Source organism: Oryctolagus cuniculus, chromosome 1, assembly GCF_051225735.1.
Source record: "Oryctolagus cuniculus isolate XC-2025 breed Fujian yellow rabbit chromosome 1, ASM5122573v1, whole genome shotgun sequence".
Taxonomy (NCBI): Eukaryota; Metazoa; Chordata; class Mammalia; order Lagomorpha; family Leporidae; genus Oryctolagus; species Oryctolagus cuniculus.
Genome location: NC_142867.1, coordinates 48,171,199 through 48,197,484, shown reverse-complemented (window position 1 = coordinate 48,197,484; position 26,286 = coordinate 48,171,199). Strand labels below are relative to the sequence as shown.

The window sequence follows — 26,286 nt, the reverse complement described above, 5'->3', positions numbered from 1 at the left end:
ACAGCAGGGCTCTGCAGCTGGGACAAGGGGACCAATGGCGAGCCAAGCTGATGGTAAGGTAAGCCCAAAATGCTAGCAGCCCTATCACTTTTTAAAAACAAAGTCTACTTCCTTTGCTAATATGAAGCTAAGTTAGCACAGTGGATCATCGGAAGCTTTAACACTTGCCCCAGGGGGTGCTCCCTCTTTCCCCAAGCCCCTCTACACACATCTCTCAGGCACCTGAGTTACGGGGATGGCCTTGCCCACACAATACCAGTGTTAGAGTCTGAAAAAGCCCACCGCCCGAGGAACGACTCCAAGAGACTTTTCTCTCATGCAACCAGCAAAGGGTTAAAGATTTATTGATTATCCAGCATGCTGGGGCTGTCTGATCATACATGAACAGAGCAGCCCCGAATAACCAAAGGTTAGGGTTTATAAAGGCAAAAACCGCAAAACCGGGAAGGGGGGAAATACATGGTTGCTATGCACGGTTGCTATACACAGTTGCTAAAATCAAAAGAGAGTACATAAAATCAAAAGAGAGTATATGGTTACTGGGGTCAACATAACCTAAAACCTAAGTGAAATTAATATTTATCATAATCTTGACAATACCAGTTACAATATTACAATTAGCAATTAGGACTTGACATTAATGTAAGACACAGACAAATCACATCTTTATTATTAGCCCAGGTAACCCAGGTGCAACCTTTCTACTTTTAAGCTTGAGCAATCATGCTAGGGGGTTTTTGTGCTCTGCCAAGGGTGATGTAGTGCACTGCTATTGTCCGACTATTTGAGATCATAGTTTCAGACCAGAGTCTCACGGTGGGGGGGTGCTTTCTCAGAATGGAGTCTCAAGTGCTCCAAAATGGAGTCCCTACTGTCAAGGTGCTATTCTGTCTTATTTTTACAGCTGTACCAGGAAGGTTTAAACCTGTAAACTTAAGCTTAACTTTTTACACCTGCACATATACAATTTTAACTCTTCACCAGTACCTGCATGCATAAAAGACTGATCACGGCCATCACATTCAAGTATCACACATCAGAGCTGACAAATGCACAGTACCCCGATTACAGCCAGCAGCTTCCTCGTAGGGATGAAAGGAACACGGGGTAGAATTGGCAGTACTTTTTTTCAGTTAAGTCTTTCCTGAAAAAATCTAACAGGATATTTTTCTCTTTCCTCAATCTGCCTGAAAACTGACTTTCCAGTTTTAGTTATGGCTGTGAACAAAAAGGGCTTTGTTTCACAGGTGCATTAAGATAGGTGTACACACAGGGACGTGCTGGAAATGGGAGGTTCTCCTTCCTTAGAAGGCTGCGGGAAAAACAAAAAAGCCAAACAACAACAACCCCAAAAAAAATAGCAACTAGATTTTATGGTTAGGTGAATCCACAAGGGTTACAGTGTGCTCCTAGTGACGCACTTAGCATGGAACTTTCGAGACCCACAGACCTGTTCATGGCATCAGATTTAAGGTGATGCCTTCTGACATGAGAGAGGACTCTTGTGAAAGCAAGTGCACACTTAGAGGAAAGCTGCAGGGAGAAGAGGCATTTCTTGGAGAGCTGATGTCATAAACACACACACACACACACATAAAACATGAATTTGTAGAAGTGAAAAAAATACTGTCATTGTTTTAATATTTCTATCTTGTATGTGAGGCTGTATACAGCCCAGTCAGTATAGACTGCTGATGTTTGCTAAAACTTGAGCCTGAATTCTCATTAAAGGAAACCCAGACCATAGTGGAATAGATAGGAAGTCAGATATTCAGAGCTTGTTGATAGCACGGGTTAACTCCACAGCGCTGTCCTGTGAACTAAGAGAAATGTACAGCAACTCTGAGGTTCTCATTTCCCATGCACTCCGAAGGCAGAGTGCCCTCAGATCCTGAACCACGTGCAGGGCCAGGCCGCCTCCATGCCCACTAGTACTGGGGAGTTGCTTTTAGGCCTTTACTCTTCTTTTTAGAAGGAATAGCAGAATTTCTTTTATCACACTGTAGTTTTCCTTCAATATTTGTTCTTGGTTGGTTGATTTTACTGGCAAACATCAATGCCAAATTACCCATCACTTTCTCGTCTTCATCGTGCTGCTGTTAGACCACTGGAGAGCACCGTATTAGCTGCACAAGGCTGGGACTGCTCCTCCACCACTGGGCAGAAGTACGGGTGCTCCATGGCCTCCAGCTGTCAGTCTCTGCTGATGGTCTTATGGCAGGAGTTTGTCCAGAAGACCTAGGGCCTCAGGGCTGACAAGGTGTCTGTTTTCACTATGGATAACGTTCTCCCAGCATTTCCATGAATGTTGTCCCAGGATATCACTGAAGTGTGGATCTAGGTCTATGAGACTTCTTCAGATACCCATACAGCTCATCCGTACCCAGAACCGTGGCAGTCCGAACAAGCCGGTCATAGTTGTCCTGCCCGTGGAAGAAAGGCTCCTTGCCGCAGATCATGCATACCAGCATGCACCCAAACTCCACGTGTGCAAGCTGTGATCATACATCTGATAGTCCACGAGGAGCTCTGGTCCCCTGAAACACCCCGAGGCTACACGAACATCACACTCCTGAGCAGGACCTCAGAACTCTGCCAGGCCCCAGTCTATCAGTCGTGGTTTAGGTAGTTCATACATAAAAAACCGGGCATCAAAGTCTGAGGCTCCGGTAGAGTTGCTTAAAATCTGCAGTATTGATATATTCAAATAGCAAAGCTGGTGCCTTTGACACAGGGTCCTTTACAGTGTCAATCAACTTAATGGTATTTGTTCCACCACGAAGGTTCTCCAGAATCTTAACCTCTCGTTTTATCTTCTTCACTGGCTTCAGCATTTTTACAACCACGCTCTCATTGTTGGTGATGTTAATAGCCTCAAATACTATACTTTTCCCCCGACCAAGTTTTCCAACCAGTTGGTAATCATCTTGATTACCTCTGCTCTGGCTGTGAGCCTTGGGGCGTCGGGCAGCTGGGCGCCGGAGGAGAAGGAGCCCTGGAGCTGCCCGCAGGGCGGTGGGGCGGGCAGCCTTTGCTCGGCTCGCGCCCCCAGGCTGCGGCCAAGATGGCGGCACCTCAATCTGTTTTCTAAGTGTGTACCTACATGAATATACAAACATATGGCAATACAATAGCTATCATTAAAAATGCTACTTTTTAACAACTTAGCATGTGTGTGTTTCCATGATTCCACTCGGCTACTACAAAGTCCAGCACAAAGAAGAAATCTAAATCTGGACCGTGAGGATTCGGTGTCTGGCTTCCCAGCCATGTGCTGCAGAGCTGTCACCCAAACTTGGCAACAGCATAGCACATAAACAAATCAGTGCACAATAGAATGTAATTCAGTTATCTTCTGTCCTCGCTATCTTGGTAATAACTCTCTCAATGGAAAGTCAGCTGCTTGGGACCCCTGGTCTTGTCTATCTTACCCCTTCTATATTGCCAGGCCCTAGAAGAGTTCCCATCTTGTACAAGAAGTACTGTAAAGGTGTTGACTAAATGAATGGGTAGATGGATGAGTTTGGCAAGCACTTTTACCGGAATGGTGAATAGGTGAGGTGTTTAAAGAACTCTGGCACCATCTGGACAGTACTAAGTCCGGCTCTACCTGGAAGTAAATTGAGATTGTTATGCTTCCTGGCACTTCCCCAGGTCAGGCCGAGCAGGATCCAGGTATGCTGGGCCCAGCCTGGAGTTACTGGCAATTCCCCTGACCCTTTCAGGAGAGGAACAAGAGAACCATTGATTGATTGGAGGTTTTGTAACAATGTGCTTTGATAGAACTCTGTAAATATTGAATTTTTATGTAAACAAAGCATATTTTTCTCTGCCAGCGGCTCTGACTTTTCTTTCCCTTAATTAGAGACTTCAAAATGTGAGCCTAGAAAGTTCGTGGAATTCGATAGGGTCTTTGGTGGTCATTAGGATTAGATGAGGCCATCAGGGGGGCTCGAGTTAGTGGCTTTATAGGAAGAGGAAGAGCGGCAGGTGTAGTACAGCAGGTTAAGCTGTCCCTTGGGATTCCCCCATCCTATATCGTAGAATCAGTTCACGTCCCAGCTATCCGATCCAGCTCCCTGCTAACGTGCCTGGGAAGGCAGCAGATGATGTCCCAAGTATCTGGGTCCCTGTCACCCCTGCGGGAGACCTAAATGGAGTTTCTGGCTACTGGCTTCAGTCTGGCCCAGCCCTGGCTGTTGTAGGCATGTGGGTAGGGAACCGGCTGATGGATTTCCCAGCCCAAAACCCACCCCCAGCTCATTCTATCTCTCTGCCTTTCAAACAAGCAAATTAAAAAAAAATTACAAGCTATTAAACTTCTTGTGTCTTGCTGTGTGATGCCCTCTGCCATGTGTGAGGCAGCAAGAAGGCCCTCACCAAATACCAGCACCAGACTCTTGGATTTTCCAGCCTACAGAGTAACCTACATAAACCTCTCTTTATAAATCACCCGGTCTGTGGTATTAAGTTACAGCAACAGAAAATGGACTAAGCCTTATGTGTCTTATAGTCTGCTGTCTCCACGGTAGTCAGTACAAAACTTTTGAAATTCAATATTTCTTACTTTCTCCCAAGGCTTCTCATCAGATACCATTATGACTAATGGTTTATTTATATCAGGAGTTCACAATTTTCATTTCTATGAGAGTGCACAAAGCATTTCAAAAAAATAGGATAGTTTCTATGCGAAAGTGAAATTTTGTCATTTTGGCTGCTATGTTAGTATAGATTTTGATATAGATTCACATAGTAATTTCAAAGTGACTCATTACCACATTCTGCAGAACAAAACCTGCACCAAAAATCTGTACTTTCTACAACTCCAAAACCTTCCTCTCGGGCCCATGGACTTCTGAAGAATACCCTTCTCCTGTTTTGTTCACTCGTTTCAGCACACGTCGACTAAGTATCTTCTCTGTGCCAGGAGCTGTAGTAGCTACCTTGACACAATGATGACACACAGTAGGGTAGATGTGATTTTCACCCTTTGATCTCTTACCTACACGCCCTACAGTGGGCAAATCCAGTGGAATGTGATGTATCCTGGGAGCAGTAATGTACAAGAGTGGCAGGCACAACTCCCTCAGTTCTCTTATCCTACACCCCAAATGTTCTACCTCCTCTGGCTCCATTCTCTTTGCCTTCCTTCCCTTCCCAGAGGAAGAGATGTTTCTACTCCTTTGGAGGAGAGCCCATCAGTGATGGGCGTAATCCCTCCTCCTCTTGCTTCCGCTAGGCTTCAGTGCACCTGTTACACCTCTCCGTTTTTCTTTAGTATCTCACGTCCTTCCTTTTCCTCAAAACTAGACCTGTCTATATTGAGAAGGAAACCTTTTTTTGTTAGTAGATTAATTCAAATATTCTTTCTTTTTAATAAAAAGATTTATTTATTTATTTGAGAGGCAGAGTTACAGGCAGAAAGAGAGAGCAAGAGCGAGAGAGAGAAAGAGAGATCTTTCAAAGGCTGATTCACTCCCCAAATGGCTGCAACAGCTGGTGCTGACCCAATCAGGAGCAAGGAGCTTCTTCCAGGTCTCCCATGTGGGTGCAGAGCTGAAGCACTTGGGCCATCATCTACTGCTTTCCCAGGCCTTAAGCAGAGAGCTGGATCAGAAGAGGGGCAGCTGGGACACAAACCAGCGCCCATATGGGACGCCGGCACTGCAGACAGAGGCCTAGCCCACTATGCCACAGTGCCCACCCTTCAATTATTCCTCCATCCATTCAATCAATTGATAGCATTTGTTGGGATCCATTAGTTGTCAGGCATTTAGTACTGGGTATTTAGGAGCAAACAAAACAAAAATGGTCACTTGGGTCATCTAGTTTATAATGTAAGGAGGAAGGTGGACCAAAAGCAAATCCAAACAAACAAAAAAGAATAAACTCATGTATTAAAACAGATCAGAGCAGATGGCTCTGGAGACTGTATTGTAGGACCTGTGGCATCCACGGGCTTGATTGCTGGGTTCGCTGGTCAAGACTATAGACCAGATTGAATACGGCAGTTGTGACCATGGTGATGCATACCTACAGATGAGGGGTAACCGAGGGGCAGCATATGACTGCACCTGCTCTTCCTTTCATGGAACTATTGCCATGATGCATCCAGAAGACAGTTGGGTCTCCAAGTGGCCACGAGTCAGCAACTTTAAGCCAGGTATGGATGCGGTGTCAGCCACTGGTCACCTGCCACAGGAATCGTGCGGGAGCTGAAAAGCCGAGGAGCAGCCTACACATCCAGAGACACGGTTATAAAGACTGCAAGATGCAGGGCAGCCGGCACCTTAGCTCTCCACCTCCTGTCTCTGCTTATTTTCTTTTGTGGAAGTAAATGGGCGGAACTTCAAATATTCCCACTCTCCGACTCTGAGACTCAGCAACGGCCGGAGCTGCACTGATCCGAAACCAGGGGCCAGGAGCTTCTTCCAGGTCTCCCATGTGGGTGCAGGGGTCCAAGGACTTGGGCCATCTTCCACTGCTTTCCCAGGCCATAGCAGAGAGCTGGATCAGAAGTGGAGCAGCCGGGACTTGAACCAGCGCCCATATACGATGCCGGCGCTGCAGGCGGCCACTTTACACCACATTACTAGCCCCTCAGCAGACTCTTGAGAGCTGTGCCTCATGTCCCTGGGCCTTTTCACAGTCTGTGGACCACTGCGGGGTTGGGAAGGGTTTGGGTTGGTGGAGCCCCGGAGACTGAATGGAGGGGAGAGTAGGATGCTGGTTTTTTGGCATCTGGGCCGAATACGAACGAATGCAAACCCTTAGACATTTCTTAAGACCGTGAGACACGTCTTGCCTCCTTCTCTGTTTCTCTAGGCATGGTGAGAGCTTGCCCTGTAAGGGCCTGTCCAGAGCAGCAGAGGCCCTTCTGCTCCCTGCTGGCTGTCTCTGAGTCTCTGGGGTCACAGTCTATCCTGTGTGTTTCCATGGGTGTCACAGGAAGGTCTGCTGACCCGAGGTTAGGTGACCCCTCGGCCCGCAGTCCCAGTGTCCAGTGGCTGTGTCTGTGTCCTCTACACTGGCCTATGTGTGCCCCTTGAAGACCTCCTGAGGCTTCTTGGTGCCCTCTGCCCCTTGCCCATAGTTTTAATTTTTTTCCCTTCCTTGTCTGGTTTTTACTGTTCTTGCTACATCTTAGGCCAGTGCCACTTACCCACACTTCATGTTCCCCTGAGACCCTCAGACCTCTTGGTCTGTTGTGGTTGTGCCTCTGTGGAAGGTGGGCCTTTTTCTTTCCTCCTGTGCCCTATTGAGGGACTTTAAGTAGTTTCACATTATTGGCCAAAGGGAATCATTTGTTTTAGAATAAGACATTCACCCGAAATTCTCAGTTACGTAAAGTTTCACAGAAATCCTGCCAGTGTCCTGTGTTGAACTCCCTGTTTCTTGTTCTCTGTCTGTAAAGCTGGAAGGGTTATCCCTGCCCATTTCCCTCAGGGTTGCTGCCATTAGAATTGAAGCAATGTGATAATTCTGTAAGTTTATAAAAGTTAAAAAATGATGAAATAATCCCACATACTGAAAATTAGTAAGAAGTAAAGAATATCCATGGTAGGTCAACCAGGGAAGGCCTCTCTCTCTCAAAAAAAGAGGAATTTTAGGATAGACCCTCAAGCTAAGAGCCAGACACACATGTGAAAACCACCCAGGAGAGTGTTCCGGGCAGCGTGAATGTCACATGCAAAGGCCCTGTGGCAAATAAGAGCTTGGTTTAGTGGTCAGAGTGACAGTGTGAGTGCTGAAAGGCAGCCAGGGGCAGCTCACGCTGGGCTGTGAAGGCCAAGATGAGGATGTGGATGTTCTTCTGGGGTAAACAGGAGTTCTTGCTGAAAGATTTGAAGCAGGGGAGAGACAGAAGTGGTTATGGCTGGTGTGCTAGCCCGAGAGTAACTGGGCAGGTGTGAGGTTACTCTAGAGCTGACTAAGGAGATACGGAATCTATCAGCAGGAGGAGGACAGCTGTGCATCGCATGTAGCTCTGAGACCTAATGATGTAAGAAGAGAAATGTGTCAGGGTTTTTTTTGGGCAACATGGAGGTCAATGGCGACAAGAGTTTTTTGCAGTAGCAGTGGGGACAGAGACCAGGCTGGAGTGGGCTCCTGGCTTCGGATTGGCGCAGCGTGATTCAAATGCTTTCTGGAGCACAGTCTGACATCTGCTGTGTTTTTATTATTTTTGTTATTTTTTAAATTTTAATTTTTAAATAGTTTTAGCAACTTTGATATAGTTTGTAGATACAGTTTTAAGAACATAATGACATTCACTTCTCCCCACTGTCTCTCCCTCCCCCAGCTATGTTTTTAATGGCAGCTATTACCGTTGCTATTCACTGGCTTCCTACGCTCCAGCAGAGCTTGTATTGCCGCTAGTGTGTGCTTCTGGTGAGGCTTTTATTAAATTGGGTTGCAAGTGTCCATCTACGTGGCTCACCTCCCCTGTAGAACAGGACGTAGAGTTCTATTTGAACTGAAAGACAACAAGGTTAAAGGTAAGGGCAGCTAACATGAGAGGAACTCCTTAGGTGAAATGAACAGAGTCTAGTTACAAATCGTGTCAGGGACAGGTGCTGGTGCTGGGTTAGAAATAAGCTGGAGTTCAAGGTGACAGGTTCTAACACAGGACTCCTGGGATCAGGCTTCCCAGCACAATGTACCTCTGGGAAGAGGCAGCTGGGGACAAGACTTGGACACAGAAAGTGGACAGGATGCAACCGACTGGGCAGTAGCACTTCCAGGGACACCAAGCTCAGTTGTGGGAGGGCAGGTGTGCCTCATAGCTTGAGTCCCTGGTTAGCTGAGATGGCTGGAATAGAGGGCCTTGTCTTGCTGTAAGAAAAGCATTTCATAAGAGTGTCAATTGTTCAATCAACAACAGGAGTCACTGTGCACTTGTCCACATGTAGGACCTCTGTCCTTTTTTTTTTTTTTTTGAAGATTTATTTATATATTGGAAAGAGTTACACACAGAGAGAAGGAGAGGCAGAGAGAGAGAGAGAGAGAGAGGCCTTCAATTTGCTAGTTCACTCCCCAATTAGCCACAATTGCTGGAGCTGCGCTGATCTGAAGCCAGGAGCCATGAGCTTCTTCCAGGTCTCCCACACAGGTGCAGGGGCCCAAGGACTTGGGCCATCTTCTACTGCTTTCCCAGGCTGTAGCAGAAAGCTGGATCAGAAGTGGAGTGGCCGGGACTCAAACCGGCGCCTATATGGGATGCTGCCACTGCAGGTGGCGGCTTTACCCGCTACGCCGCAGCACCAGCTCCTGGACTTCTGTAATTAATGAGTTGTAGTATGAGAATTAACAATAAAACTTGTCTTCAAACAGTACTTTATACTTTGTGTGTCTGTGTGGGTGCAAACTGTTGAAATCTTTACTTAGCATAGAGTTGATCTTCTGTATATAAAGACAATTAAAAATGAATCTTAATGAAGAATGGAATGGGAGAGGGAGCAGGAGGTGGGATGGTTTGGGGGTAGGAGGGCAGGTATGGGGGGAAGAACTGCTATAATCCAAACGTTGCACCTATGAAATTTATATTTATTAAATAAAAGCTTTCTAAAAAAGAGAGAGAGAGAAAAAAAAAAGAAAAGCATTGCAGACAAGACAGAGGGTAGTGGTAAGCAAGATAGCAAAGTTAATGAGGTAGTACATCTGATGTGGGATAGGCAGGTCGTTACTTAAGATCTGCAAGTCACTGCAAACCCCCATATGTAATTCTATCCTCCTACTTGTCAATCAAAATGCCCCCTTTTGGCTGGTGTCATGGCATAGCAGGTTAAGCCACCACCTTCTATGCCAGCATCCCATATGGGTGCTGGTTCAAGCCCTGGCTGCTCCACTTCTAATCCAGCTCATTGCTAATGTGCCTGTGAAAACAGCAGAAGATAGTCCAAGTACTTGGGCCCCTGCACCCATGTGGGAAACCTGGAGGAAGCTCCTGGCTTCCGCCTGGCCCAGCGCCAGCCATTGCAGTCACTGAGAAGTGAATCCATGTGTTGAAGATACCCCTCTCTATCTCTCTATTTCTCTAACTCTGCTTTTCAAATCTTTTTCTAAAAACGCCCCCTTCCCCAGGATGCTTTCTACTTCATCAGGGACCTAAGAGGGGTCCATGAAAATATGGAATTTAAACTCCAAGTGGGACTTGTGGTGGCGTCATTAATTTCCAGGTGTTTTCACACCTGGAGAGACACCGCCTCCTTCCTCATAAAGAAGGCCAACAACTAGGGGGGTCTTTCTCCTCTCTCTCTCTCCCTGTCCTACCATAGACCATGGCTAGAGGTGCCCTGTCCTTTATCTCTCCCTTTCCCCACCTCTCCTCCATTCAGACAATCTTCTGGCTCACGGCCACTTACAGTGGATATTCCTCTGTGTGGGCAACCCATGCTCGTGTGTGTGTGTGTGTGTGTGTGTGTGTTCATTTGCTCACATTTTGAATGAATTTCATCACTTTGTGCACCTTACACACAGTTGTACTTAGAATGCTGGTCTCTGGTGAGGCAAGAGCCTGGAGGAGAAATTAATGCACCCCAGGGGCACATCACATCCAACAAGCCAGACAGGCGGCTCTTTGGGTGAGTCTGAGAGAGAGAAAGTGTGTGCCTGGCTTATGTTAGACCGGGGTTTATATGGGCACAGGATCCCCTTCCACCGTTTTGCTCCTCTAGCTCTTCTGAACAGAAGCTTTCCTGCTGGGTCTTAGTCCACCCAAACGAGGATGGACTGGGTCCGAAGAAAGGTAAGTGCGCCGCTCGCTCACCCGTTCCCCAGCCTCCCGATCCCGGAGACAATCAGACGCAGTGGGGAGTCAAGTCGAGCAAGCAAAAACTCCGTTTATTGGCACATGGCAAAGCCTTTTAAAGCACAAGACCACATGATTACTGGGGCAGGGCTTAAGGACCAACCAATTACTTAAAAGGTCATTTTACAGGGCGACTTTTTACAGGACCAGCCATATGTCTGTACACTCGTCATCAGTTGTCATCACCTCCCCTGATGCTGCGCGGCCAATCAGCTTTGGTGGTAAACGACATTGGGTACTGCCCACCTTACTTCCTTTGGGCGCCATCTTTGAATTGCCACGTGTGCCTAATTTCCCCACACTTTCCTGGGTGTGAAAATCCTCCCAAGGTTTCATTACTCGATGTTTTGAGACTGGGGTGGCTCCAGAGGGTGGGACACTAGGACCACCTACACAGCGACTGGGGCATGGACAGCACTTTGAGGTGTGAATGCTGGGCTGCTGAGACTGCCACACTGCTTCCTGCAGGAACTTCTGTCTTTTCCCTTCGGCCCTTTTCTTTTTTGTTAGAGCTGGCCAAAGGACCCCAAGGGCCAGTGCAGCTGCATCTGTACATAAACTTGTGGTGACAGCCATATTTGTTTTATATTTATTTATTTATTTATTTGAAAGACGGAGCTAGAGAGAGAGAAAGAGAAAGAGAAAGAGAGAGAGAGAGAGAGTTTATTCCATCCTCTGGGTCACTCCCCAAGTCTGCAACGACCAGGGCTGGGCCATGCCAAAGCCAGGCACTTCATCCGGGTCTCCCACATGGGTACAGGGGCCCAAACACTTGGATGTTCTCTGCTTTCCCAGGCCATCAGCAGGGAGCTGGATCGGAAGTGGAGCAACCAGGACTCATACTGACGCCCATATGGGATGCCGGCATCGAAGGTGGCAGCTTTACCCGCTGTGCCCCAGGCCCTTCTCACACACATAGATGAATGTCTACACCTTGAGGGCAGAGGGAGCAGGAAACTCAGTACTTCTCAGGCAGGTCAGAAGGTCTAAAGTGATCTGGGTTTTTGCCACTCCGGCCCCAATCCTCAGCTTTCCGGTTAGACTGCGAGTCCTCCAATCTGTGATTGCTGCTTCCGAAATAATACCGGTTGAAGAGGTCCTCAAGATATCCCCGGGCATTGCTGGAATTCAAGGGAGACAGCGGATTTATCTCCTGACTCACCTGAGCCAGCTCCACCTCCCAACTCCCTCCTCCCCTCCCATCCAAGAAAGGACTAAGAGAAAGTGGGCAAAGTCAGTTCTACCCTTTGGGGCAAAGACCTAAATCGGTGCATTCTTTCTACCTCCTGCAACAAGGCACTTTTGAGACAACCCCCACCCCACCCCACCCTCACCCCAACCCTGAGCCTGGCTCCCCCACCCAGCTTTTCACTTTCAGTTTTGGGGTGCGAGGAGGCCCGTTCTCACCAACCCTAGTCTTGTTCCGAGCCACCCAGGCGCGAAGAGTGTGGGCAGGAAGAGGAGCCACAGGCAGGAGCGGCGAGAGGCAGACCAGCTCGGCCAGCCCCTCCCTGCCCGGCATCCGCAGGAAGCTGCCTTACCTGATCACTTTCGCAGCCCAAACACCCCCAGGACCTCTCTGCGCAGCCTCATAGTTTCCCCGCGCGTAGAAGTATCTGTCTGAACGTTGATAATTGGCTTCTCGCATGTCCCAGTAGGATTTGAACAAATCCCCAGCCCCTGGGAAGGAAAGAAACGGACAAAAAGGAAACTGGAGAAGCGGAAGGATGAAAAACATTCCAGTGATTTCCAGGGTTTTATTTATTTATTTATTTATTTATTTTATTTATTTTACTTGTTTGAGAGGCAGAGTCACAGAGAGAGGTCTTCCATCTGTTGGTTCACTCCCCAAATGGCCGCAACGGCCAGAGCTGGGCCAATCCAAAGTCAGGAGCCAGGAGCTTCTTCCAGGCCTCCCACACAGGTGCAGGGGCCCAAGCACTTGAGCCATCCTCTACTGCTTTCCCAGGCCATTAGCAGGGAGCTGGGTCCGAGTTGGAGCAGCCAGGACTCGAACCAACACCCTTATGGTATGCTGGTACCGCAGACAGAGGCTTAGTCCACTGTGCCATGGCGCTGACCCCTGATTTCCAGATTTTTTTTAATTTTTTTTTTTTTTGACAGGCAGAGTGGACAGTGAGAGAGAGAGAGACAGAGAGAAAGGTCTTCCTTTTGCTGTTGGTTCACCCTCCAATGGTGGCCGGCGCATCGCGCTGATCCGAAGCCAGGAGCCAGGTGCTTTTCCTGGTCTCCCATGGGGTGCAGGGCCCAAGGACTTGGGCCATCCTCCACTGCACTCCCGGGCCATAGCAGAGAGCTGGCCTGGAAGAGGGGCAACCAGGACAGAATCCGGCGCCCTGACCGGGACTAGAACCTGGTGTGCCGGCGCCGCAAGGCGGAGGATTAGCCTAGTGAGCCACGGCGCCGGCACGATTTCCAGATTTTGACTCTTGATAAAGTCATCCTTTGAGGAGCCGGTGCTTTGGCGCAGCGGGTAAAGCCACTGCCTGCAGTGCCAGCGTCCCACATGGATGCCGATTCAAGTCTCAGCTGCTCTACTTCCAATCCAACTCTCTGCTATGGCCTGGGAAAGCAGTGGAAGATGGTTCAAGTCCTTGGGCCCCTGCACCTGCATGGGAGACCTGGAAGAAGCTCCTGGCTCCTGGCTTCAGATCAGCCCATCTCCAGCAGTTGCAGTCATTTGGGGAGTGAACCAGCAGATGGAAGACCTCTGTCTCTCTCTGCCTCTCTCTAACTCTGCCTTTCAAATAAATAAATAAATAAATCTTTTTTTTAAAAAGTCATCCTTTGGAATCATGCAGGGGATCATCATCCCTTCCTTTGGATGGCTTCCCTGGGCACCCGTACAAAAAGACGCTGGTAGCTTTGGGATCCGCATGGAGGGAAGGCCTATACTTCCCGGAATGGGAAGTCCCTACCTGTACTTGCGGGGAAGAAAAGTCCTTGTCAAGGTCCCTGCGGGTGCCTAAAGGTCAACCAATGAGGATCAGACCCGCCTCAACCTTTAACCCCCATGCCCTGAATCTATAAAAGGAGCTCTCCCAATCTCTGACGCGCGATTTCCCCGGCCCCCGCTCTGTTGCTCTGTTGGGGCCGTGAAACCTCGCCCGGGAGCGGAACCCCAATAAAAGCCCGTGAATTAATTGATTCGTCTGCCTGGGAAGATTTGTTACGCGCCGGACACCTTGCAGATGCTTTTCAGGGAATCCATTTAGATCGCACTGATTGACAGCTGTGGTGCCCAAGGCCATGTGTCGGCCCTCCTGTATGGGTCTGTGCATGCTGTATATAAAGAAGAGGTGGACAGTTGTGTAATGGATGTTAGGATTGATAATGAGCCTACAGATGGGAGATCCAGACAGATCCTTCCCAGCTGAGTGAAGGCAACTGTGACTTGAATGAATCTGAAAGGCACAGGTACACACGGCACAGGAAATCGGCTGCAATAGGCAATAGGGGTGAGGTGCAGTGCCTGAGAGGGCTCCAGAGGATCTGAATGAGCAGACTTACCTAAAGGGCGTGAATGGAGACATTTAACTCTTTCCTGCCAATTAAGCTTCAGCTTCCTTCTCTTTCAATGGGGATAATCGTACTTACCCCTCTGGTAGAGGATATGACAAAATAAAATAATATACATAAAATGCTAGCATATTACAGCACTTGATGTAGGTTGGATTCCTTTTCCTATTTATGGAGGGTGTCATAGCAATGAGATGTCACTACACACCCAAGAGAATGACAGAAATTTTAGAGACTGACAACACTGATTTTTAAATTAAAAAAAAAATGTTTATTTTCAGGCCCAGTGCTGTGGCTTAGCGGGTAAAGCGGCCGCCTGCAGTGCCAGCATCCCATATGGGTGCCAGCTGGAGTCCCGCCTGCTCCTCTTCTGATCCAGCTCTCTGCTATGGCCTGGGAAAGCAGTAGAAGATGGCCCAAGTCCTTGGGCCCCTGCACCTGCGTGGGAGACCCTGAAGAAGCTCCTGGAACCCAGCTTTGGATCAGCCCAGCTCCAGCCATTGCAGCCATTTAGGGAGTGAACCAGCGGATGGAAAACCTCTGTCTCTCTCTCCTTCTGCCTCTCAAATAAATAAATAAATAAATAAATCCTTTTTAAAAAAGTTTATTTTCTTTTACTTTGAAATGCAGAGTGAGAGCAAGAGCAAGTGACACAGAGAGAAATTTTCTATCTGCTGCTTTACTCCCCAAATGTGCACAATGGCTGAGCTTGGGCCAGGTCAAAGCCAGGGGCCCAAAGTTCAATCCAAATCTCCCACATGAGTGGCAGGGACCCAAGCACATGAACCATCTTCTGCTGCTCCCAGAATGCATTAGTAGGAAGTTGATTGAAAGCAGAAGAACTTGAACTTGAACCAGCACTCCAATATAGGATGTTGGCAACCCAGGCAGCAACTTGAAAACTATGGAAACTAAATGACAAAATTAATAGCTCATGATGCTCAAAATATTCCAAAAACTAACATGATTTTGCCATTTTAAAAACTGGCCATTTTAAAAGCTTCATTGCCCATGAGGAAATGCGGAAGTCAGTTTCCTGGTCCCATTGCAGCTTTTGAGTGGCTGATGCGTGGGAATTTGCTCTTTTCACTGCAAGGATGGGAGTTAGGGCTTAATTTCCATGAGCACTGCCTAAAAGCCATTGGCCCTGTGCTGAGTTAAAGGGCGGGGCTTCTCGGCACAGGCATTCATCTACTCTCTCCAGGCACACTCCCTCCCTGGAGTAGAGCCCGAGGCTGGGTGGGCAGAGTGCACGGCTACATTCTAAGACTGTAAACTCGACGGTGGGAACTTGCCCCCCGGAATTCCTGATCTCTCTGCACGCTGTGCCAGCAGTCCATGCTGGGTCCACAGCACTTTTCGCCTTTGGTCTGGAGATTCCAGGAGAAGGTGCTGAGTCAGAGCAACCTGGCAGGGAACCAGATACGGGGAACCACCCTTCCGCACCAGCCCATTCACAGTGCCTTTGAGGAACACACACATCCAGCAAGTGTGTGTCCTTTGCTCAGAGGGCATCTTGAGGACAGCTGGATGAAGCTCTGAGGCTCCAGCCTTCTTACCTTGTATAGCCTCCTTAAAGAATGAAAACCAGCCTTCACCGCTGACTCCCACGACCAAGGAGCACAGCACAATGCCTGTGACAAGCCTCATTGTGCTGACGTGAGAGAAAGAGGAACAGAGAGTCACCGTCAAAATGTGCATCTGTTTGGAAGTCTTGAATTTCAAAGACAGCTGGATCCCCTTTTCCATTCTTGTATATGAGAAGATCAAAATGCGTGGAGCTTTTTAAAGAATTATGTTTATTTATGTGAAAGGCAGAATGACAGAGAGAGGGAGAATCAGAGAGAAAGAGATCTTAAATCTGCTTTGGGAGTTGGCACTGTGATGCAGCGGGTAAAGCTGCCGCCTGTGATGCCAACATCCTGTATGGGTGCTGGTTGGAGTCTCAGTTGCTCCACTTCCAATCCAGCTCCCTTCTTATGGCCTGGGAAAGCAGCGGAAGATGGCCCAAGTGCTTGGGCCCCTGCACCTGTGTGGAAGACCCAGAAGAAGCTCCCAGCTCCTGGCTTCAGTCTGTCCCAATCCCAGCCATTGTAGCTGTTTGGGGAGTGAACCAGTGGATGGAAAATCTCTCCCTCTCTGTGTTATTATGCCTTTTAAATAAATAAATAAATAAATCCTTTTTTTATTTTAGTGTAAACCCTTAATTCTCAGCCCCGTGTCTCTAGTGTTATTGGTCCGTGGCCAATGTATGCCCAGTTAAGTAGACTAAAGTCAAACAATAAGCATTTCTTGAGTTCTACTCTGGTCAGCACTGATCCCATGAAGAAGTAGAAATGACAACTTCTCCTCCCCTGGAATTCAGCACTCAAGTGAGTTAAGGCTCTGCAGAGTGGAACGGGAGAAAGTGCTCCCTGGGAGAGGCTCACCTGCTGCGCATCTCCAGCTGGAGCAGAAGTGCTGGCACCCGCTCATCACAGGGCAGCCGCTAGGAGCTTACTGGCATCGGGCAGAGATGGGGAGAGGGGCTTTAAATCCAGCACCCTCTCCTGGCAAAGTCCTTCTTGCTCAATTTTTTCCCAGTAAACAAAAATTTGGCCGCCGCCGCGGCTCACTAGGCTACTCCTCCACCTAGCGGCGCTGGCACACCAGGTTCTAGTCCCGGTCAGGGCGCCAGATTCTGTCCTGGTTGCCCCTCTTCCAGGCCAGCTCTCTGCTGTGGCCAGGGAGTGCAGTGGAGGATGGCCCAAGTGCTTGGGCCCTGCACCCCATGGGAGACCAGAATAGGCACCTGGCTCCTGCCATCGGATCAGTGTGGTGCACCAGCCGTGGCAGCCATTGGAGGGTGAACCAACGGCAAAGGAAGACCTTTCTCTCTGTCTCTCTCTCTCACTGTCCACTCTGCCTGTCAAAAAAAAAAAAAAAAAGAGAGAGAGAGAGAGAAAAAATTTAGCATATTGGGTAATAGTGTTTCCTTATCAACAAGTAATTTCTAAACTGGGTCATCCACGTGTTGGTTTTCTGGCAGTTTTTCCTAACTGCCATTTTCCCCATCTTGTTATCTTCTTTTTCGTTAAGATTTATTCTATTTATTTGAAAGACAGAGTTACAGAGAGAGGTAGAGGCAGAAAGGTCTTCCATCCACTGGTTCACTCCCAAGATGGCCACAATGGCTGGAGCTGCGCTGATCCGAAGTCAGGAGCCAGGAGTTTCTTCCAGGTCTCCCACGCGGGTGCAGGAGCCCAAGGACTTGGGCCATCTTCTACTGCTTTCCCAGGCCATAGCAGAGAGCAGATCGAAAGAGGAGCAGCTGGGACTAGAACCGGTGCCCATATAGGATGCTGGTGCTTCAGGCCAGAGCATTAACCCACTGCGCCACAGCGCCAGCCCCTTGTTATCTTCTGATATCACAGAAAGGAGTTGTATTTGTAAAGCCAAGTGTGGGATGACAGGACTCCTTTTCCACTTTGTGGCTCTCTATTCTCATCACTGTTTGGGAGGGGATCTTCCCAAAAATGGCACATACAGTGGTGACCTCTTGGCCTAATTACGACATTCATTCCCGCATTGGAGTACCTGAGTTCGATTCCTGGCTCTGGCTCCTGACTCTAGCTTCCAGGTTCATGCAACCCTGAGTGCAGCAGTGAGGGCTCAAATAATTGGGTTCCTCCCGCCCACCTAGGACATCTGGAGTGCTGTTCCGGCTCTGCCCAGACTCACTGAGAACTGGCCTTTGAGGGCATTTGGGAAGTGAACCAGTGGATGGAAACTCTCCTCCTCTCCCTCTCTCTCCCTTCTCTCTCTCTCCCTCTTCCTCCCCCTGCCATTTCCTCTCTCTCTCTCTCTCTCTCACTGTCTCTCTTCTCACTCTTGCTCTCTCTCAATTTTCTTAGAAACCTCACATAGATACTACACTGTAGGAATTAGCAAATGAGATGTTTGACTATCTCTTGTGGTTCCTTTCTAAGGAAAGTAAAGATAAAGGAGAATCGTGACTTTGCTCCACCAGCCATGGGACAAGGTGATGAATCTGGGAGAGAAGCATAATCTGGGAAGGGAATATAGCATAAAGATCAAAAGTACATGTATTCAGGCAGTAGACTTGATGTAGACAGATAAGTGGAAACATAGAAAGAGAAAGGAAAGAAAGAAAGAAAAGATAAGATCCCCCTTTTCATCAAAATATGTATGAGGGTTTGTGGGGGCCAGCACTGTGGCATAGCAGGTAAAGCCGCCACCTGCAACACTGGCATCCCATAAGGGAGATGGTTCTTGTCCCAGCTGCTCCACTTCTGATCCAGCTCCCTGCTAATGACCTGGGAAAGTATTAGAAGATGGCCCAAGTACTTGGGCCCCTGCACCTGCGTGGGGGACCCGGCGAAAGCTCCTGGCTCCTGGCTTTGGATAGGCCCAGCTCCAGCCATTGCCTGATGGAAGGCCTTTGTCTCTGTCTCTCCCTCTTAATGTCTGTAAGTCTACCTCTCAAATAAATAAATCTTAAAAAAAAAAACTCATACAAAATGGCTAAAATATTAGAAAGTCTTAGCATGTACTTATACAAAATGGTAGTGTATTAGCTTTTCATAACTACAACAAAATATGAGAAAACTAATTTTTTTTTTTGACAGGCAGAGTGGACAGTGAGAGAGAGAGAGACAGAGAGAAAGGTCTTCCTTTGCCGTTGGTTCACCCTCCAATGGCCGCCACGGCCGGCGCGCTGCGGCCAGCGCATCGCACTGATCCGAAGGCAGGAGCCAGGTGCTTCTCCTGGTCTCCCATGGGGTGCAGGGCCCAAGCACTTGGGCCATCCTCCACTGCACTCCCTGGCCACAGCAGAGAGCTGGCCTGGAAGAGGGGCAACCGGGACAGAATCCGGCGCCCCGACCGGGACTAGAACCCGGTGTGCCGGCACCACTAGGTGGAGGATTAGCCTAGTAAGCCGCGGCGCCGGCCCCGAGAAAACTAATTTTATAAAGATGAAAGACCTTTCTCTCTCTCTCTCTCTCTCTCTCTCTCTCTCTCTCTCTGATGCTCCTTCTCTCTGTGTGTAACTCTGACTTTCAAATAAATAAATTAATCTTAAAAGTTTTTTTGAGAGGCAGAAAGTCAGGGAGACAAAGAGAGAGGTAGACAGACAGAGAAAGGGAGAGCTCTTATCTGCTGAGTATTCCCCCAGATGCCCACAATGGCCGGGGCTGGGCCTTGGCCAGAGCTAGGAGCCGTGCTGTCAAGGATGGGAATCCAATTACTTGAGTCATCACCAGCAGCTCCCAGGGGCTGCGCTGGCAGGAAGTTGGAGTCAGGACCCGACCAGGGACGGGAGCTTCTCAGATGCCAGGCATAAGCGCCTGCTCAGAAGGGCCCGTGTTTTGTTTGCTACTTTCACCTGCCGCCTCCACCATGCCCTCCATTCCCATATTCTTCTGTATCCAGCTCTGAGACTTTTATTCTATTGGCCAGTGATTCTCTGTGTACTTACTGAGGCTTTCATTCACGTACTAATTGCCCGCGTTACTCTTCTCTTTCAGAAGTAGTTGGGGGCCTGGTGCTGTGGTGTGGCGGATAAAGCTGCTACCTGCAGGCCAGCATCCCATATGGGTGCTGGTTCAAGACCTGGCTGCTCGACTTCCAGTCCAGCTCTCTGTTATGGCCTAGGAAAGCATTAGAAGATGGCCCAAGTTCTTGGCCCCTGCACCTGCATGGGAGACCTGGAAGAAGCTGCTGGCTCCTGGCTTCAGATCAGCGCAGCTCCAGCCGTTGCAGCCAGTTGGGTAGTGAGCCAGCGGATGGTTCACTCTCTCCCTCTCCTTCTCTCTCTGAGTAACTCTGACTTTCAAATAAATAAATAAAACTTAAAAAAAAAAAAAAAAAACAGCAAAAAAAGTAGTTGGGGTTTGTTTTGTATTATTTCTTCTAATCGCTAGTTTCTATTGCAGAAACGCCACTAACTGACTATAAATTAGTGTGTTGCTGGGCGCCTGTTCTAACTGCCACCTGGTCCGTGGTTCGGGTGAAGTCTCGGGTCCAGGCATTGCCAGCACACCCCCCGCCGTCCTGTCTCTCATCTGCCCCACGCCACTCTTCCTCTGTAGCCTCCGTGACAAGTGATCAGTGCCGCTAATCCAAAGGTCGGTTTCCTAACTGCCGGGCAGACTCTAACCCCGCTGACCCATAACTGCAGCGTGAGGGACTCTGGGACAGCGGCTTTCTTTCCCCAACAGCTGCTGCACCTGAGTCTGCTTTGCTGGATCCACCGTCCCCCCAGCTTCTGATGGGCGGAGACCCCTGCACGGACCCCTTCCCTCATCTCTGGTCTGTCTCCTCTCACTTTTCCAGGGAACTCATCCAGGCCTTTGAACATGAACTCCAGAAGGCCCTGGTCTTCTTGGTGGCTGCTGTTTACACCGAATCTCCGTAGCCTCACCAGTGAAGAAGCAGCAGCCGTGGCTGCTGAGCAGAGAAGCAGGTCCGAGAGGAGCTTCATGGTGCTGCATTGCGAAGAGAGGGTCAGACGCACATGGACAGGACCGGCCCCAGCCCCTTGGCATCCGTGTTCCAAAGACAGCCTGGTGGTTACTTGTGTTGGTTCTCGGGGGAGTCTCAGTGGTTCCTCCAGGAGCTCCTGCAAAAGGTCCCCTCTCAGACCCACAGCCCTCAGCTCTGGACCATAGCCCTGAGTTCCAGAATCTAAGAGAATCCCAAGATGGCCTTGCCGGAGCAAGAGGGGGAAGGACCACATTGTCACTCCCTAAAGTAGCCAGTTATTCACCAAAAAACATGTTACACGTGTCCCCCCTGCCCAGCCCAGTCCTCACACGGGATAAACAAATAACGGGATAATTATGTCTTAAAGGCGTTTACCATCTATTAGGACAAAAGAATAAGTTTCTAGAAAGGCACTCCTTGGAGGAGCCCTCACCTGGTGGAGCAGAGCTTAGGTCGCTCTGGCATGGAGGCTGCATTTTTGCTGGGCCATTCCTCCTGGGATCCTGGGGAGAGAGAGAGCCAGGCTTGGACGCTGGGAGAGTCCCTGAATGTCGATCCCCCCAGGAAAGTGCAAAGGAGACTTCCCGGACACCTGAGTTGTCTTTCTCCACAGGTCAGCTCGCCGGTTGTGCGGCCTGAGGGCACAGTTAGGTGTGCTGTGCTCTGCCTGCACTGGGCAGGGAGCAGCTTTGCCCATCAGTGCTGGGAAAACCGAGGCTTCCTAGAGGATGAGGGAGCCCAGGGGGCTAAGGATGACTCTTCCATCCAGGACCTTGCTCTCCCAGTCACGACCCCAGGATGCACCACGTGGGGACCGAGGGATGATGCATGCGAAATTGGGCCCTCTGAGTTCATGTCTACAGTTGCTGAGCTACAAAGCTGACAGGCTGCTGCCCCTCAACCTCATGCGTGTCCCAAAAGGACCCTGCAATCTTCCTTCCGGGTATGAAGTCCTCAGCTCCCAGGCACAGACAGCACAGCTCAGCAGGCTGACACCGTTAGAAAAGGTGTTTTCTAAGTTGGCTTCTGAGTGAGTCAATGAATCTGTGGGAATTTCTGGCTCCCCACACCAACACTGGAGACCCCCATGGTGGGAGGAAAGTGTGTGCAGGGAACCACTCTGGGAGTCTTGCAGTGGGACAGAGAGGGAGGTGCTTTGGGGAAGGGGAAATGGCACCCAGCTGGGTGGTGCCAGGCTCCCAGTCAGGGGACAGTAGGGGCAGGTGTTTGTGTGCCGGTTACCCTAGGGAGTCACTCCCTGCCCCATTGTCACTGTGAGACAGAAATATCAGCAAGGACTGCCAGGCTCTGCAGAGCATGGGTGCCTGGGGTCACAGCAGAGCCACTCGGAGAAGCCTGTAAATAAATGACAGCCTCCAGCTCTCGAGAGAAAGTACCTCTCGGGACTTGTGGATACAGAACATTCTAGAAGAGAAGCCTGCAGAATGTGGTTCTGCCTAGACAAGGTGACATTGTTGCCGACCCTCTACGGACAGAATGAGGAGATGGACTGATGCGGGTCTGAAGCCACACGAAGTAAAACTCTACTGCTTTCCTTGCTGGATGCTATAGGGACTCGCCAGAGAATACGATTCTTTCTTTAACCTTCCCTGCTTGCACAGCCAACTGTCTGGTCATTATTTGCTAATACACAGGATAGAGACTCTCACTCAGATTCTCAGTTTGAGTAAGATATCTAACCCTTGGGAGAAGAGATTTGCCAAGATTTCCTTTGGACTCTGCAGAGATGTTGTGTTTGTGTGTGTGTTTATGCCATTTGCCACATTTGTTTGTGGTCAGTTCTGTCCATCAGAACGTTCTTACCAGAGCCAGGGACTTCTGTTTGGGAGACTTAAGTACAGGAAGCACAAGCGAGTTTGTATTTCCAGAGTCTGGTTATTTCTTTTTTCTGGAGTCTGTATTTTCTGGAGTCTGGTTACCCTACAAGATAAGCTTTGTAAATAACCCTTGCAAGGTGCAGTGGAAATATAAGTGAACAACAGAAACCCTATGTGTCCTGTTGTGCTTGTAGCCACAGTGTTCATCGTCCGTCTGGAAGACACCGGTGTGCACCCCTTCGTGTGTGCTGGACCAGCTCTGCCTCATGCTTATGTCACAGCGACCACTAAGGGAGTGGATCGCACAAACAGCGACACCCTCGTTATCTGCGTCTCTTATTCCTGTAGGGGAGCTATTGTTCTTAAGGGTAGGGTACCAATGGTTTTGAGAAAGAGAGAGATGAGATTTTCCATCAGCTGGTTCACTTCTCAAATGACTGCAATACACACATGTGGGCCAGGCCAAAGCCAGGAGCCCAGAACCGACCACAGGTCTCCTAAGTGGGTGACAGAGACCCGAGTACCTGAGTGCTCGCAGGTGTGCATCAGCAGGAAGCTGGACTGGAAGCAGAGCCAGGACTCAAACCAGGCACTCCCGCGGCAGGGGGCGTGGTGTCCTGGGCAATGACTTCCCTGCTAAGTCAAAAGCTTGCTTTGGTGATAGCAAATCTTTGTGAATAGCAATTATTTTCTTTATGAGATAAAAATAATCCCTTCCTATCTAATTTTCACAAATATTATGAGAATAACTTGAACATCTATTTAACAGTCCACCAAATATACCTGCACAATAGAAAATAGTCCCAATACTAGTTATGGAATTATCTAATAGCTACTTGGCCAGTTCTCTTTCTGCTCCAGCTCCTTGCCTCTGCATCTCGCAAATGCTCTCTTCCGGCATCGTAGCCACTCCTGGAAAAGACGAGGGCAGCTGGGGTAATCTGGCTTAGGAGAATGCCATGGTCCCAGCATTCCTAGCTTCTGGCAAGGGAAGCCTGGACTTTGGCCCATTCCATCTTTCCACACTTACCTCTGGCAGCAAGTTCCCTGATGTAACACCAGAATGCCTTTCCAGTAGAGGTCGGGACACGGAGTTCCCATCACAGATCCCGGAACCCAGCCCTTGGACCCGGGAGTGGCACGGCCTAGAAGTGCCTTTGGATCTGGACTGACTTTGGATCTGCTGTGACTGAGGGGTGAGGGACATTTGATGACCTGGAGAAGCACTGGTAATGTGCTAAGGGAGAGAGTCATACAGAATATGATGCCCGTGTTGTTCAAAGACCTTCCCGGGGTGAAACACAGCCCAGAGTGTTGCACATGAAGTGGTGTCCACGTTTCTAGATAGTGGGATGGTTCATGTTATTCTGGGTTTCAGAATTTTCTAGAATGACATTCTCATTTCCAGTCATGTGTTACTTAGCAACATGGAAACATTCTTAAAAGTGTATCATTAAATGATTTTGTCTTTGTGGGAACGCCATAGCGCACATGTCCTTACACCAACCTAGACAACACACGTCGATCCCATGACGTGAACCTTGCTGCGACTGGCAAACTGCAGAGGCTGCTGGTGGTAGACAGCGCGCTGTCATGCACGCTAAATGATAACAATGCAGCATTGTACATGCAAGCCCCAGCAGCGTCATCTTTTATCATCGACTCTGACTAAGCACTGTGCATCACTGTGTGTGCCACGCTTTTATTCCACTGGCAGCACAGCAGGTCACTTCACGCCAGCATCACCGCCAAGATGTCACTTAACGCCTTGCACTAGGACACTGTGACGGCTACAATGTCACTAGGCATAGGAATTTCCAGCTCCATTTTTCATCTCACGCGACCACCATCATGTCAGCTGTCCGTCCCTGTGTGAAATGTCAGCATGCACGCGTGACATATATTTGTTCATTCATCAGCCACTCATCAGGAGCCCTCCAGGCAACACCTTCTGTGCTGTTTTGGGCAGGCAATGTAGGGAGGACAGATTACAAGATCCAGACAGTGCCTTCATGAAAATGAGACTTGAAATTGGGGAGAAAAGGATGATACATACATAAGCCTCATACTCATTGGATGGTAAAATCAGATTCCAAATAGAAAACAGAAAAAAGTGTGCCTACAAAAAAGAGTGTTGAAAGAAAATAGAAAGCAGGGTGTCACAAATTGTACTGAGACCGTGTGTCCACTAAGAACAAAAAGCCCTGGGTACCAACACCCCTCTCACTCTCTTCCTATTCCCCTAAAATAAATAAAATCAGAGAGAGGACTCAGGGGTGAAAAGTCTCCTGCCCTTTACTTCCTGTCCTCACTCCAACCAGCCGGTGCGGGAGAAGGGATTTCCCTCTCCTTTCTTCTACTCAGCAAGCAAGTCCGAGGGAGTGCAAAAGGCCCCGCTGTTAGATTAAGGAAGTGGACGCCTGACTGGCTTTGTGCTCATGCTTCTTGCAAAGCCCACAGCCCTCTCGCAGCGACAGCCCTCTCCTGCTAGGTAATGCCCCCAAGTTGCAGCCCTGACCTCATGCCTGCCTGCCTACACCTAGCTCCGTGGCTCCTCCCCAATGCTGTTGACTGAGGCTGGGGCCTCCCTGCCGCCTGCTGGGCTCTGCCTGACAGAATGAACCTGGGAGAGGTTGGGGGGAGCTGGTGGGACTCAGCCACCAGCCTCCAGCAGCAACTGCAAGGCCACCCCGAGCGAGCGAGCGTGGAACTGGCCCTGTCAGAGTACAAAGAGGCCCGGCATCGGGTTTCAAGCTCTGTTCTGTTCTTGCTTTCAGACAGCTGCCAAAGGGAGTTCGTCCACTGTAGTGTCCACCAATCGTCCACCCGTGGGCCTTGGTGCCTGCTGCTCTCTGGACACTGCCTCCCCAGCACCGCTGCTCACCCCTTGTCAGTTCTCCACGTGGTCTCACACCACCTCCCTCGTGAAGCCTTCTCTGAACACACCCCAAGAATGATCACCACTCCTCCCCAGTCTGTACTTACCCATCCAGTGTCTCTCCTCAGTCTGCCTTGTGCCTTGTGTTCGGCCTGGCCCAGTAAACAGGCACAAGTCCATAAACCCGTGTAGTATAGTCAGAAAGCAGAGAAAAAAGGAGATTTTGCTGTAGCACAGGCTCACCTAGAATGTCTTCAACCTTTCTTATTTTTGCTTCTTCTCTTAGAAAAATATATTCGCCGGCACCGCGGCTCACTAGGCTAATCCTCCGCCTTGCGGCGCCGGCACACTGGGTTCTAGTCCCAGGCGGGGCGCCGGATTCTGTCCCGGTTGCCCCTCTTCCAGGCCAGCTCTCTTCTATGGCCAGGGAGTGCAGTGGAGGATGGTCCAAGTCCTTGGGCCCTGCACCCCATGGGAGACCAGGAGAAGCACCTGGCTCCTGCCTTCGGATCGGTGCGGTGCGCTGGCTGTGGCGGCCATTGGAGGGTGAACCAACGGCAAAGGAAGACCTTTCTCTCTGTCTCTCTCTCTCACTGTCCACTCTGCCTGTCTATATATATATATATATATATATATTCACCAAACTCATTTATGTGCCAGCACATGGTTGCCAGGCAAATACAGCTCATGCCATGACACTTCCACGCTAATGAGGAGGGAGAGAGGAAGGCAGA

The 26,286-nt window shown here is 49.3% G+C and overlaps 1 protein-coding gene and 2 pseudogenes across 2 annotated transcripts; 1 reads left to right on the top strand and 2 right to left on the bottom strand.

Moving 5' to 3' along the window:
- Nucleotides 1-2,085: 2,085 nt before the first annotated feature.
- On the bottom strand, nucleotides 2,086-3,584 carry LOC127487661 (casein kinase II subunit alpha' pseudogene; annotated as a pseudogene).
- A 2,332-nt stretch (nucleotides 3,585-5,916) lies between these two features.
- Nucleotides 5,917-6,404, top strand: LOC149128381 (transcription elongation factor SPT4-A-like; annotated as a pseudogene).
- A 4,983-nt stretch (nucleotides 6,405-11,387) lies between these two features.
- LOC100342244 (serum amyloid A-4 protein) lies at nucleotides 11,388-16,857 on the bottom strand. 2 transcript variants are annotated; one of them, XM_002721361.6, is made up of 4 exons: nucleotides 16,780-16,857; nucleotides 15,910-16,004; nucleotides 12,352-12,490; nucleotides 11,388-11,931 (listed from the first exon to the last, which is right to left on the bottom strand). In XM_002721361.6, the coding sequence occupies exons 1-4, from the start codon at nucleotides 16,788-16,790 to the stop codon at nucleotides 11,769-11,771; spliced, it is 408 nt and encodes a 135-aa protein (XP_002721407.2). In that variant the 5' UTR covers nucleotides 16,791-16,857; the 3' UTR covers nucleotides 11,388-11,768. The 2 variants fall into 2 exon arrangements, with proteins under 2 accessions (XP_002721407.2, XP_008273343.1); XM_008275121.5 differs by lacking the exon at nucleotides 15,910-16,004.
- Nucleotides 16,858-26,286: the final 9,429 nt, after the last annotated feature.

Bases quoted from the DNA above. Each gene is read 5' to 3' on its own strand.
- LOC100342244 (XM_002721361.6), bottom strand. The intron at 12,491-15,909 runs GTAAGAAGGCTG...TTTCCTTCCCAG, and splicing joins CTTTAAGGAGGCTATACAAG to GGGCTGGGGATTTGTTCAAA. The intron at 11,932-12,351 runs GTAAGGCAGCTT...CTTGAATTCCAG, and splicing joins TGGGCTGCGAAAGTGATCAG to CAATGCCCGGGGATATCTTG.